Here is a 12,765-nt window from a genome sequence, read left to right on the forward strand (position 1 = left end):
AGCACTTTGCATTAAAAAAGAAGAAAAATGTGATTCGCATCTAGAAGTTTCATGTAATTCTGAATGCTTCCTCTAGTAGCTTGGAGAAATTTTTGCATATATATGTAACTGATGTATAGGAGTCATTGGCTGCTATTCATTGTGTCAGAAGATCTTATTTTACCGTAGGGGCTAAGTTAATTCAAGAAATTGGTTTGAAAAGTGTTTCTGTTAGAGAAGAGTTAATCCATACTTTTTCAGTTTTGCTAAGTCTTAAGAAATGTAGTACCTCTTTTTATATTTTATACTCATGGTTTTAATGTAGAGTTACTTTCTGGTTTGATCCCTGATCCTATCAAAAGTTTGATATAAGCATACAAAATTGTCAGCAGGGACATAAGAGAAAATCCTGTCAATTCAAACCACACAGTAGTTGAAAAGTTGTGATTTTTTAGATTTGTTTTGTTTTGTTTTGTCTTATTGTGTTTTTTTCTTTGCTGTGTCTTTCCTGTTGTTTTTAAGATCAAAACATTTAATAAAAATTATTTATAAAAAAAGAAAAGTTGCGATTTTTTAAAATCATGTAATTGCAATAATAAAGAAAACCTCACTTATTCGATTTCCAGCTTGCTTGATTTCTAGCTGACATGCAAATAGAGGTAGAAGGCTTCTCTGAAAAAGAAGTTGGCAAATCTACATATTTTAAAGTTGCCAAATTTGAAAAGGACTGGCCTACAGGAATTCTAATGAATACATACAGGAGCCTTTGAAATTCTTGAAGCTATCTAAAAACCTCTTGGCAAATTTGCATGATACAGAAGTGATGTTTACTACTTTAAATGTTTTTCTTCTGATCCTTAAAATTACAGCATGTGCCAAAGCTTTCAAAAAGTTGCAACATCTTTGAAGCTGCAGGCTTTGGTGCTTAGTAATTTACAAAGATGGCCAAGATTATTCTGCTTATTTACAATACAAAACCATGACTTTCTCTAGATGTCATTGTAAAACTTCATTTGGAATGCTGTGAAATGATAGCAGAAGGTAGATGTGACCGAAGAATAACAGACCAGAAAAATGACTGCAGCTGGGGATATAGAAGAAGTGGAAAATCTCCTTGTATTCATTGTACTTCATTATAATGTACATTTTTAATAATAATAAAAAGATAATGGGAATTCTGCAATTAATTGTATGGACACTTTCCTTTTCAACCCTTTAGGCTCACAACTCTTCCATAAGAAATATGGATTAAATATTGGGACATTTGCACATGAATAGAAAGGTTAGAGTAATAATGGACAATTGTTCGACAATTATTTGACTAACTTCACAACAAGCATGCAGAACCTTTTTAACATAGAAAGACGTATCTCATTTGACAAAGTACTTTTCTTCTTTCCTATTTGTCCAGTGAAATCATGGTCCAAAAATGACAATGCAGGAAGAACCTCACATTTCTCAGCTCCTAGGATTTTTTTTCTTTACTGTTTTAGTACTTTAGTCACTGAAAAGGTCAGATCTAATTTTTAATAGGCTCATTTTAGTACTTTACATCAGACTGGAAAATTTGGATAGATGCAAAAAGTTCCAAATTTATGCCTGCTCAAGATTATACTTTACTGAGGCTACAGAATGCAGCTCCATGTTTTGAGTGAGGTAGTGTAGCTCAAGTCCTGCTGAGTTGTAACAGCCAAAGCCTCCATTTAGGTTCCAATACCTTTAACTTGTCACCAGAACATAATTAAAAACCCTACAACATAATATGGCTTATTTGATTTAATGCTGTGAAAGCTTATTACATATTAGCATTATATGAATCAGTCCACTATGGTAGGGCTACAATATCCATGTGGTTTTACTCAATTTAATTGGTATCGTCATTTGACTAATCATTAACAAACTAACATATCCACGTGGCAAACATCCAAGTTTCAACCAGATAACAGCAAAAATGACCTAAGTTTTCCGTATTTTTTGCCATCTGGATATCTGCCATTTAGACCTGGCAGCCGAAATTATGGCAGGTTTAACGAAAACCCAGTTTAATTTGTTTAAAGAAAACCCAGTTTAACTTGTGCATGAACCAGGATAACGTGCAAGTCTTCATGTTCATTGGTATATACAGTAAGTTGATAAAGGAGGAAGCAAAGTTCTAGATTGCTTATCCCCGTCTAAATTTGTTCCTGGTGGCAAGCTTTATTTCATTTAATTATATGACCATCCCAACCACGTGATTTGGTTTTTATGCCTCATCCAGGTGATCCCTTTTTAAGGGTCTTGCAGGGTCCTCACATGTTTTGGTCTGATAATGTGTCATATATTTTGTCTATTGCGATCTTTGCACTTTTGTTAGTCCCACTGACTAAAATAGCTCAAAGGACTCCAGGCTCCCTTATTTCCTCCTCCGCCTCTTTTGGACACCATCCCCTACAGCCTTTAGGACCGGGGAGTCTCATTCCCAAACGCTGCGTGATTGATGGGACAATTTCCCCGCGCCCTTAAAAGCCCTTCCCGGCTCCGTCAATCGCGCAGCAGACGGGAGGGTTGTGTTTTTGCATGCAAATCAGACCAAGTTCTTTGGGGGCGGGTTGAGAAAACCTCGGGGGGACTCGCGGGTCTAAGCCGCCCGAGTCCCCGCGAGGCGGCGGCAGGAGTAGCTGGGTTAGGCTTAAACATTAACGCCCTCCTGTCGAATTGAGAAGGCGGGGCTCCGAAGAAGGCCGAACACGGTGCGGGGACTGGACAGGAGGGCAAAGGAGCAGGTCGAGTTTGGAGCGCGCGACCTGGAGCACGCCGGAGCAACCGGAGGGAAGTTTTTGGCTGCGCCGAAGCTCGGAAGCTTCGCAAGTGCTTTGTCCGCCGCCGCCTTTGGTGCGGTTCCGATGAGGTGAGTTGGCTGGGTTTAACTGGAGAAGGATTAGACTTGACCTGGGGGCTTTCTGTATGTTGATATTTTGGCGGGAAAGGCGCTTGGCGCTTCCTTAGTTGGGAGACAAGCTGGCAGGACCCCTCTCCTCTTCCCCGCAGAAAGTTTCCCTAGCAGACGCTGCCGTTAAAGGGATCTTGAAGGGAGGGCTGAGTTGGGGATTGTAAACACATTTTTATTGCTGAGCCGCAGGAGTTTCTCATGTTGGGGGTCTCTCTCTCTCACACACACACACAAACACACACAACACCCTCCAGAAGACTACTGTAGACAATAATGTCACTGCTAACGGGAACGGTAAACTGGTATGCACCCAGTTACAGAGGAATGCATAATATAGGAATTACTCTAGTGCTCATACCAGGAGTGCGTGTTCAGAATTTTCTTCTTAAAGGTGCAGTCTGCTTAATTCAAAGGCTTCAGAAGGATTACGCCGCCCGTCCTGGAAGGACAAAAGGAGGGCAAAAAATAATCTGGTTTCAGATACTGTTTATTTCGAGGGATCCTGCACAGAAGGTTTCTCACCCTCCTCTTCTTGTGCTTCATTATGTGTCATAAACTCCTCCAAACCCTATCAGAGTGCTGGAGTCCTGGAACGGTTGTATTATGGCCTACAGTTGGATTAATGGGGATGCTGGAATTCTTGTTTATTGACGTCCCTAGTACTAACTCTGTAATGTTGTACATGTTTTCCCACAAGTTCCATGGCGCTGAAGGGGTCTTATCCTCAAAACAGGCCTGGGTTTTCTCAGCCTTAGGCTAAGCAATTGAGTAAACAGGGCAGGCATACTTGAGCATGGAGTTGTTGGAGCAAATACAGTTCTAAAACCTTATTTTAAGTATTTTGGAGCAAATGTCCAAAAGCAAAATGTTAGTTTCTGCTATCTTTTGCTTTTAAAAGCTAAAGTTGTGTAATAAATATACAAGTTTGTAAAATATTCCTAGACTTTGTACAGTTCTGCTTATCAGATTGGGATTCTGCTGGCAGGAGGCACAAACTTTGCTGCTGAACTGCAATCTCATACATGTTAACTCAAAAGTGAATACCCTGGAGTTCATTGGTACTTTCTTCAATGTAAATTTAAGAAGGATTTATTTATCTGGGAAAGGAGGTGAAATTTGTGTAATGCCATTATTCTTCGTTGAAACAGCTTGGGAACAGGTTTGTCCTACAGTAGCTACTTTCTTAGGATTCCTTGTGTACATTTTGGGATATATTTGAAGGTATCTCCACCCGTTCTCAAAAGCACTGTTAACATTTGGACAAATTGTACCTATTTTCTTAATAACCCTGAAATATTTGCATATTAGTATTTGAAATATGGATTGGTGGTGCTATTGAGTGAAATTAGGTTTGATGGAGAAAAAAAATGTTCCAGTCTGCATAACTATTGCATACCCTACAAGGTTTCAAACTTAAAAGAAATATTTTTCTACAGAATTTATTTGTGATAGGAAATATAAAGAGTTCTTAATTTGCCTGTCTGCTGGAGGGCAGAATGTGACTTACTTGTAGATCAACAGAAGTTGATCCAATACAAATGATTACTTTTCCTTTGCTTTGCCTTCTGGAACCACGTGGCTTATGTTAAATTATTCTTGGCTAGTAATCTTGTGCTGTAATTAAGTAGACCCCTTTATTTAAAAACAGTCTTGCTGTTTAACTGCATGTAGAATAAGAAACTGCCTACTTTAAATGTCTCAGAAAAACCTCAATAGAATAGAAATTTCTATTTTTTTTCTATATAGTCAACCTTTTCATGTTATCATGCTGGGAATAACTGCAAAAATACATTTGAGACTGCCTACTTATTTAAATCTTAAATTCTGCTTCCATAGGTCTACTATTAGTATACTGTACTCACTAGCTGTAGGCCTAAAGTCTTAGAGTGTTCATCAAGCATTTATTTCATTTTATGGAACATAATTTTTCTTCTCTATTCTTTAACCACACTGATCGGAGTCTGTGGGAAGATGGAAAACACTGAAACAATTTTTTGATATTTCAATTTGAATGAGAAATATCAATACATCTGCTAATTATCCTGCATAAATGGGGCACGGGAAATTACTGTTTAAAAGAAGGATCTAGAACTTAATCCATTCCTCCCCTGTATTTTTGAGAAGCATTTGAATGGTATCCATTAGCTATGTTAGCTGCTACTGCTCAAATCCTCTTCCAACAGTACTAGGCATGCTTTGGAAATGATAAACAGTTCCTTTTTTATTAAAAAAAATAAAACTGAAATGATGGACACTTTCTCCTCTATCATTTCTTCCCATCAATGGAAGAATTTATTAGATTGTAGCTACTGAATGATTTTAAGTTTTTGTTTTTCCTTTTTTGTTGTGCAATAGGACATATTGCAGTCCTGTGTTGATGTTGAATTGACCTCAGTTCTGGGTAATGGATGGACAAAATGAAGTAGACTTTTCCAATAACAACATTACACCATTGTGGAAGAGAAGATCAGCGCATCGTGGGCATTTGTATACCAAGAACAAAACTAGACCACAGTCCTATCAGAGTTCCACTGGGGTCCTCTTCACAGATTTTCCTGTGGAAGACAAAGACACATTCACTTTAATGCAACCTGATGAAACAATTACTTCTCCAGACAGCAAATCTATTCAAAGACGTCCCTTGCTTTTGACCTGTAAAAGTATGCCAAACGGAAAGGTTCAGTTTCCAGAACATAGAATCTTATCTTCTACACTTTCTGATCAGACCCCACAAATCTTGAAAATGGTTTCAAATAACTCTATAAACTTTAAGTCTAGTGGTTCTATAGATTCAGCAAGCAGTAAATCAACTTACGCAAGGAAGGCCTCTAAGCAAGCATCACTTAGTCCTGAAAAGGAACATATTGTTTTCACATCAAGCCTTGGAGTGTCGCCACCAGAAATTGGGCATTTGCCAAACAATAACACAACCATTGCCTTAGCATTACAATCCAGTCAACCTCCTAAATATTTAGAAAATGAACCTGTTTGCCTGCATGCTCCCCCAGACATTCCACATTTGCCTCTGCAAAGAATACCATCAAATCGGAACGACCAATCTGATAGGCCATCTGTGACTCTGAGCACCAATAGTCTTGCTGCATTAAAAGTGGGGAAACAGCAGCTCATCCCTAAGAGCTTAGCTTCTGAAACGAGAGTGATTGGCAAAGCTAATGGTCAGAATTCAGAGCCAAACAGCAGGGTACTTAAGGTACGCAGCATGGTGGAGACACTTGATGTTCCTTTGGTAGCCAGTGAAGATGAAGCAGAAGGGGATGTGGAAAGCCCAGGGATGCTAAAACGTAGCTTGAGGTCTACTTCATACCGACGAGCTGTTGTGAGTGGTATTGACTTTGATGGTATTGCCAATATTAAAATGAAAAACAAACTCTGTCAGCCAGGGCTGAAGGCAGTCATAGAAGATAAAGAGAAATTCTCTAGTTTAGGAAGAATAAAGGTAAGTAAATAAGTGAAATTATTAATAGTTTACAGTCCTTGGTAGTACAGATTGGCTTATTCTGAACTTTTGCTATTTTAGTTTTTATGCTGCAAGATCAGGATAGTATTTTAACTGTAGATTAATAAGAAAAAACGTGAGAAATCTTACAGGTTTAAGGATGAGAAAGGAAATGCTCATCACAATTAAGTGATAACAGCCATATCACCAAATGAATCTTTGAAATCTTCCTGAACAGGCCCTTTGCGATTATATGTAATCTTACCCATTTAGGAAAAAAACTTAATAGTTTAGTATTTTTCTTAAAATGTACACATTTTAAGTTTTTATACAATTCATCACCCACTTTTCATTATCTGTGATAATCCTTTATTTACTCTGTTAAGTGGAAACTTAATTGAAACTCTATGGCTGGAACATTACAGTGACTTCTTTATTTCATTAAGTGCTCTTAGTAGCTATCCAAAAATTTATCCCTATGGCATATGGGATGAAGTCTTGTGTCTGAGATGTTTCTCAACTCTAGCACAAGCTCTGGATACAAACCCATTTTTTTCCTCTTTGTGTTCAAAACTTGGTTAGTGTGGAGCAGTGGTGGGATATAACCGGTACGCCCCTGTATGAGCGTACTGGTGCCTGCTGGGAGCACCAAGTACCTTCCGGTACGGTGTTCCAGAGGGCCCACTCACCCGCTGCCCTTACCTGTATTTGAGCTGATCGGAGCTTCCATGCATGAAGCGTACGTCGCCTGCACGATGCTCCGCTGAGCAGCTGGAGCATCACGGGTGGTAAGTATGCACACGTGCACTGTGCGCGTGCATGTGGTGGACACCTGGCCCCGTTGCACTGTACCAGTTGCAACAGGATCCGGAACCCACAACTGGTGTGGAGTATTGTTCAGTGCAGAAATAAACTGTTGAGAGCAGTGACTTTCTGTGACCCTTTTGGCACTCTAGCTCTTATTAGGATCAGAGGTAAGCCATGTGCCTCTTATCTCAGAAAAAAACAAACTCATGCATTAATTTGCTGCGGACTGGCAACCTAAAATGTTTATATGTATAAGAATGAGATTACTTTTGATACATTTCTATTCAGATTCTCAAGTTTATGACATTGAAATGGTAAACATGATTGTTCCAGAATATGTCAATATGACTTGATTGAAGATTTGGGATTATGAGCCATGGTCGCGCAGTGGTTAGCCTGCAGTACTGCAAGCTATTTCTGTTGACTGCTGGCTGCCTGCAATTTGGCAGTTCAAATCTCACCAGGCTCAACCTTCCATCCTTCCGAGATTGGTAAAATGAGGACCCAATATGCTGACTCTGTAAACCGCTTAGAGAGCACTGTAAAGAGCTCTCTACTGTAAAGCGGTATATGAGTCTAAGTGTTATTGCTATTATATATTTTTATTTATTATATTTATGGTGCTAATGATTTCCTGGTTGTAAATATGTGTATATAAAGTTTATATTAATTTTATTTAGGACAATCATGGAACTGACAAATGAGAGGAGCAGGATGCAAAGATGCAAGCTAATGAATTCAAATGTTTTGTGCATATTACATGTCCCATCTAAATTCCAGTGTGTGTATTTAGAATTATTTTGAGTTGGGGTTTCTTTTTAGATAATTGTATTAAGTGGCTGGATATTCTACAAATCAAATTTTTCTGGCATCTTAATTCATATTAGTCAAAAGAAACTGACAGGATTTCTTGCTATCTATTCATGTAGCACCTTTTTCATAAAGAAAAGTTAAATTTCCCAGAATTTCAAAGTCAAATAATTTGTGCAAAGGCAACATTTTATAACTAATTACAGAGTTCAACACATATACAGTGTATAAGGTTGACTCAGCCATCCATCCTTCTGAGATTGATAAAATGAGGACCCAGATTGGGTCAATATAGTGACTATAAACCACTTAGAGAAGGCTGTAAAGCACTGTAAAGCGGTATATAAGTTTAAGTCCTATTGCTATTTGATATGGTTTTTTTATTGGATATTTTTGTATATACGTTTGCCAAATCTTGACTTTACTAAAAGCAACATGTTTTTTTAATTAACAGTCCAGTCTTTTCTAGGCCCCAAGGAAAGCTGTCCACCCAATATTTCTTTTTAAAATATCATAATCAAACCCACCTGGGACTTCAGAGATTTTATGCAGGAATGTATGCATTAAACCAGAGGTGTGAAACTCAAAGCCCATGGGTGGTTAGATCTGGCCTGTGGGGCCACCATGGAAACAGCAAAGGACTAGCCCACGGTGCGTCTGCCAGCGAAAACGGAGCTCAGGAGGGCCGTGGGATGCCTTCCCAAGCTTTGTTTTTGCTGGCAGACGGCTGCCGGGGGCGATCACAGCCAAAAATGGAGCTTGAGAACCCATTTTCATTGGCAGAGCACTCAGGCCACCACAGGTACCTCCAACACAAATGATATCAAGCTGGCCATGCCCGCCATGGCCATGCCCCTTGCTCCCTCCTGAACTTAAACACAACCCTGATGCTGCTCTCAATAAAATCGAGTTTGACACCCCTGTATTAAACACTTAAAAAAAACAAAGAATTTGAAGATTTATTTTTTAAAATTCCATCTTGGAATGTAGAGATCATCTGAAGAATGTTAGGGTTTTCTTTTAGTATCCCTGATCCACTGTGTGGTTTGTTTAGTTTTAGCTTAATGTGTTGTGCGGCCCAGCCATTCTGTGTTTCAAGTTATGATTATCTCTTAGCAAGATGCGTAAACCTAGCTAGTCATTTAACACTCTGATCATGACTGTTATATCCTGTTCTTTTCATTTCAATTCTTCTGTTGAAACTGAATGAAGTAAATTGTGCAAGAGGTCTTTCTGTCAATCCAGCCTTCATCTGATCGCTAACCTGTTACTTTTGACCTTTTATGTAACTCTGGGAGCATGGAAAATCTGCTTGGTGGAGGTGGAATAGGAAAGTCTATTTAAGTCAATCCTGTTTCATGTGTCCAAATTTTTATCCAATTCCCTAGACTTATTATCAAATGTGAAGACATTATCTATGATGGAATATATATGAAGTCTAAAAGAAAATGCTTTAAAAATCTTGAAAAAATAGAAATATAGAGAAAATCTGGTGTGAAATTCTTAGTAATTTTCTATAGGACTAGAGGTTTTTTTTAGGATAATTAGGGGGAAAAATTGCCTTTTTAACCAAATGCTATTGACTTTAAAGACTTAATAAAATCATTTACTGTATACATTTTATTACGCTTAAACTGAACTTTACTTTAACATACTTTAACAAAGAATTTTTTAAAGAATTTCAGCAAAAACATTACTGATACATGTTAAAAGTCTGTTATTTTTAAACATTCCTCTAATTTCAGTAGACTGTGATTCTAAGAGTGGTTTTATTTTGTGAATGGGTTTGGAAAATTCTGGTTCAGAATCAGAACTCTACCGAAGTTTTAGATCTGGAAGATGGCTACTATCCTAACTTACTAATGATTAAATATGTTCTGAGAAACATTTGAACTTCATTTATTCTTATGCAATGCACTGAACATTTTCACCAGTTTCCCCTTCCCCTTCTCTATTTTCTTTTTGGAATATTATAGAAGAAAATGCTAAAAGGACAAGGAACATTTGATGGACAAGGTAAGAGCTGCTTGGGTATACTGTACTTATTTTTAATGATAAATTGCAATTAAGGCGAACCTTTTTGGCCCCGAGTGCCGAAAAGGTCACATGGAAACGTCGCATGTACGCACGCTTATCGGGGTTGTGCTCCGGAAAAGCCAAACTTCTGGGTCCTAGCATGCATGCACAACACTCAACTGGCTGGCACACATGCGCAGACTGGTTTTTGGCAATGCTGCACATGAGAAAGGATAGTGCTTCGGAAAGGCTGAACTTCCGGGTTCTGGCATTCAAGTGCTCCCGACAATTAGCTGGTTAGTTTTCTGTACTGCTGTGCGCACGAAGGACAGCTGATCATCACGCACATGCGCACTAGAAACCCAGAAGACCAACAGGCAAGGTCGCACATGCTGGTGACATGGCTTCGCGTGCCACTTTGGAAAGGCCTGCCATAGCTTCTCCATCACGGATATACTGTATAAAGAGGTGGAACCAGGTTAAGTTTTACACCGCAAAGCAAAGTTTGGATCAAAGGTGTAGATTTTTCTGTTTATATTAAGAGGGTGAGGGGAAACAACCAAAGTTATTGCAGCAAATATAAAGTAGCATTATTGTTGCAATATTTAGTAGGGTTCTTCCGTTGATATCATGGATGTCAGGACCAACTTCATAATGTATTTAAGGAGAGTAAAACGGGAGAAGGAAACTTCCTATTGCAAATAATAGTTGCAATTCTGTCATATTGTATAGTTAATGATAGGAAATGCAAGGTATTAATCTTGTTATAATGGTTACATAAGCATTGGTTATGTCTTATTTGCAGGGGTTTCCCATCTGTTCTCATGGATATTGTGATTTTTTTTGTTATCATTGTTATCATTCTTGGCTATAATGTACATATTTTTATCACTTGTAGGCAACACTATGTTTGTTGGTTATTTGCATTTCAAAAGTCTGTGAATTTTTGGGCTTCCGGGGCGGGACCTTGCTGATGGCGGTGGCTTAACGAGCTGCCCCCGGGTTCCTGGCTGCGTTATCTGCCTAAATACCTGGTAGATAAACTCATTCTTCAGGCAAAGAAGATGAGAGAGAGATCCAGCTGGCAAGAGCTTTTCTTTGAAGTTTGCAGCTTTTTTCTTTGCTGCGAACGAAAGGGGGGCCTACCGAAGGCTGAATCACACCTCCGAGCCAAGAACTTCTGCCGTAACCACTATGGCGCAAAGTAAGGAACCCCTGCTTAGGACAATTTTTGATATATCTATTTGAGATTAATACAAGCAGAGTCCGTACCTGAGAACTTTATCTGTCCCCCCTTTTTTTTCTTTAAAAAAGAAAGAGCTTTCTTTGTGCATCGGGTTTCTAAAAAAAAAAAAAAAAGCTCCTAAAATGGCGGATGCCACATTCTTAACTGTCCGACAGAAAGAAAGATCAAAGGAACAGCCAGATGGCATTCTCTGACTAATTAGTTTTGTTTCTCTGAAGACCTACCAAGAATTTTTTTCTTATCAACTTTTAAAAGCTGTAAAAGCCTCCTTGTTAATATAGAGACATTCTAAACAGAGATGAATATGAACTGTTTCATAACAATGCTAATCTTCTGAAACTTGCTTTGTTACAATGCTCTTTTCTGAAACCTTTTGGAAAACTTCTAAGAACAAATAAAGGGGGGACCTAATACTTTCTTCTCTCGCAAGCTACACAATGGGCTAGAAGAGTTTGAATAATTGTTGAATAATTGTTTGAAGAAAAGAAATAATGGCACCAAAATCAAAGTCGGGGAGACGTCCTTTTAGGAATACACCTCACGCACTTGGCACAAAGCTGCAGCTTTCACCCTCTACGCCCCCTACTGGAGATTTACTAACGAAAGAATTTTTTTTTGAGACTCTTAGAGAATTTAGAGAGGAGATAAAGAAACAATGCAGACTTATGTGATAAGCTTGATTCTAGGATTGCCAAAACAAAGGACGATATGGTGGGTCTTGTAACTGTATTGACAGAATATGTTGCTGGAATGGAAGATAAACTAGAGGTTCTTGAGGAAGCCAACACTAACTTGACATCCAAAATTGAAGTGATGCAACAAAAAGTCAAAAATGCAGAAAAACAAATTGTTATGATACACTACAAACAGATGGAGCTTGCATTAAGAGTCAGGGGGCTGCATGAAAACGAACAGGAGAACTTGAAGCAGATTTTCTCAGAGGCTTTTAATCGTCTGGTGGGAAGACCGGGGATCAACTTTGACTGGCAGAGTGAAAAAAATTATCGCATTAATTCTTGGGCGCCAAAACAGCGACAACTTCCTCGAGATGTAATTATATATTTTACTACAAGAGAGTCTAGAAACGTGATACTACAAGAGTCTTATAATACCAGGCTACAAATTGGCGGACAGGACTTGATTGTCTTGAAAGAAATACCACCCCAAATGCTAAGAGCCAGGAGAGATTATGCTTTTCTAGTGGAAGAACTCAGAAACCGTCAGATACAGTATAGATGGGATGTGCCATTTGGTATTATAATTACATTTGATAAGCAAATATATCGTATCAACTCTGTATGGGAAGCCCGAGATTTCTATCACAAGACCCTGAAGGTGGGACACCTTGAATCATCTGGATCTGGAGAAAGATTACGAGAAGGACAAGATAAACAGCAAATCACACAACTACCAGACAGAAAGCACCATTTCCTCCTTCCGGAAGGGCAAGGGACCAGAGAACAAGGACCTAGCCGTACGACTACCAGACGAATGGGAAAACAAGGCAGATTGCAACAACCT

At 38.7% G+C, this 12,765-nt stretch overlaps 1 protein-coding gene across 2 annotated transcripts in view; it reads left to right on the forward strand.

The window, feature by feature from the left end:
- Nucleotides 1–2,576: 2,576 nt before the first annotated feature.
- ARHGEF26 (Rho guanine nucleotide exchange factor 26) overlaps nucleotides 2,577–12,765 on the forward strand; it is a 70,323-nt gene continuing 60,134 nt past the window's right edge. The window contains exons 1-3 of one of the 2 annotated variants that reach the window (XM_032224770.1): nucleotides 2,577–2,866; nucleotides 5,264–6,365; nucleotides 9,959–9,998. In XM_032224770.1, coding sequence (XP_032080661.1) covers nucleotides 5,313–6,365; nucleotides 9,959–9,998 — 1,093 coding nt within the window. In that variant the 5' untranslated portion in view covers nucleotides 2,577–2,866; nucleotides 5,264–5,312. The remainder of the gene's footprint in view (nucleotides 2,867–5,263; nucleotides 6,366–9,958; nucleotides 9,999–12,765) is intronic. The other variant, XM_032224771.1, reaches the window with a different exon arrangement.

This window comes from Thamnophis elegans, chromosome 10 (assembly GCF_009769535.1).
Source record: "Thamnophis elegans isolate rThaEle1 chromosome 10, rThaEle1.pri, whole genome shotgun sequence".
NCBI lineage: Eukaryota > Metazoa > Chordata > Lepidosauria > Squamata > Colubridae > Thamnophis > Thamnophis elegans.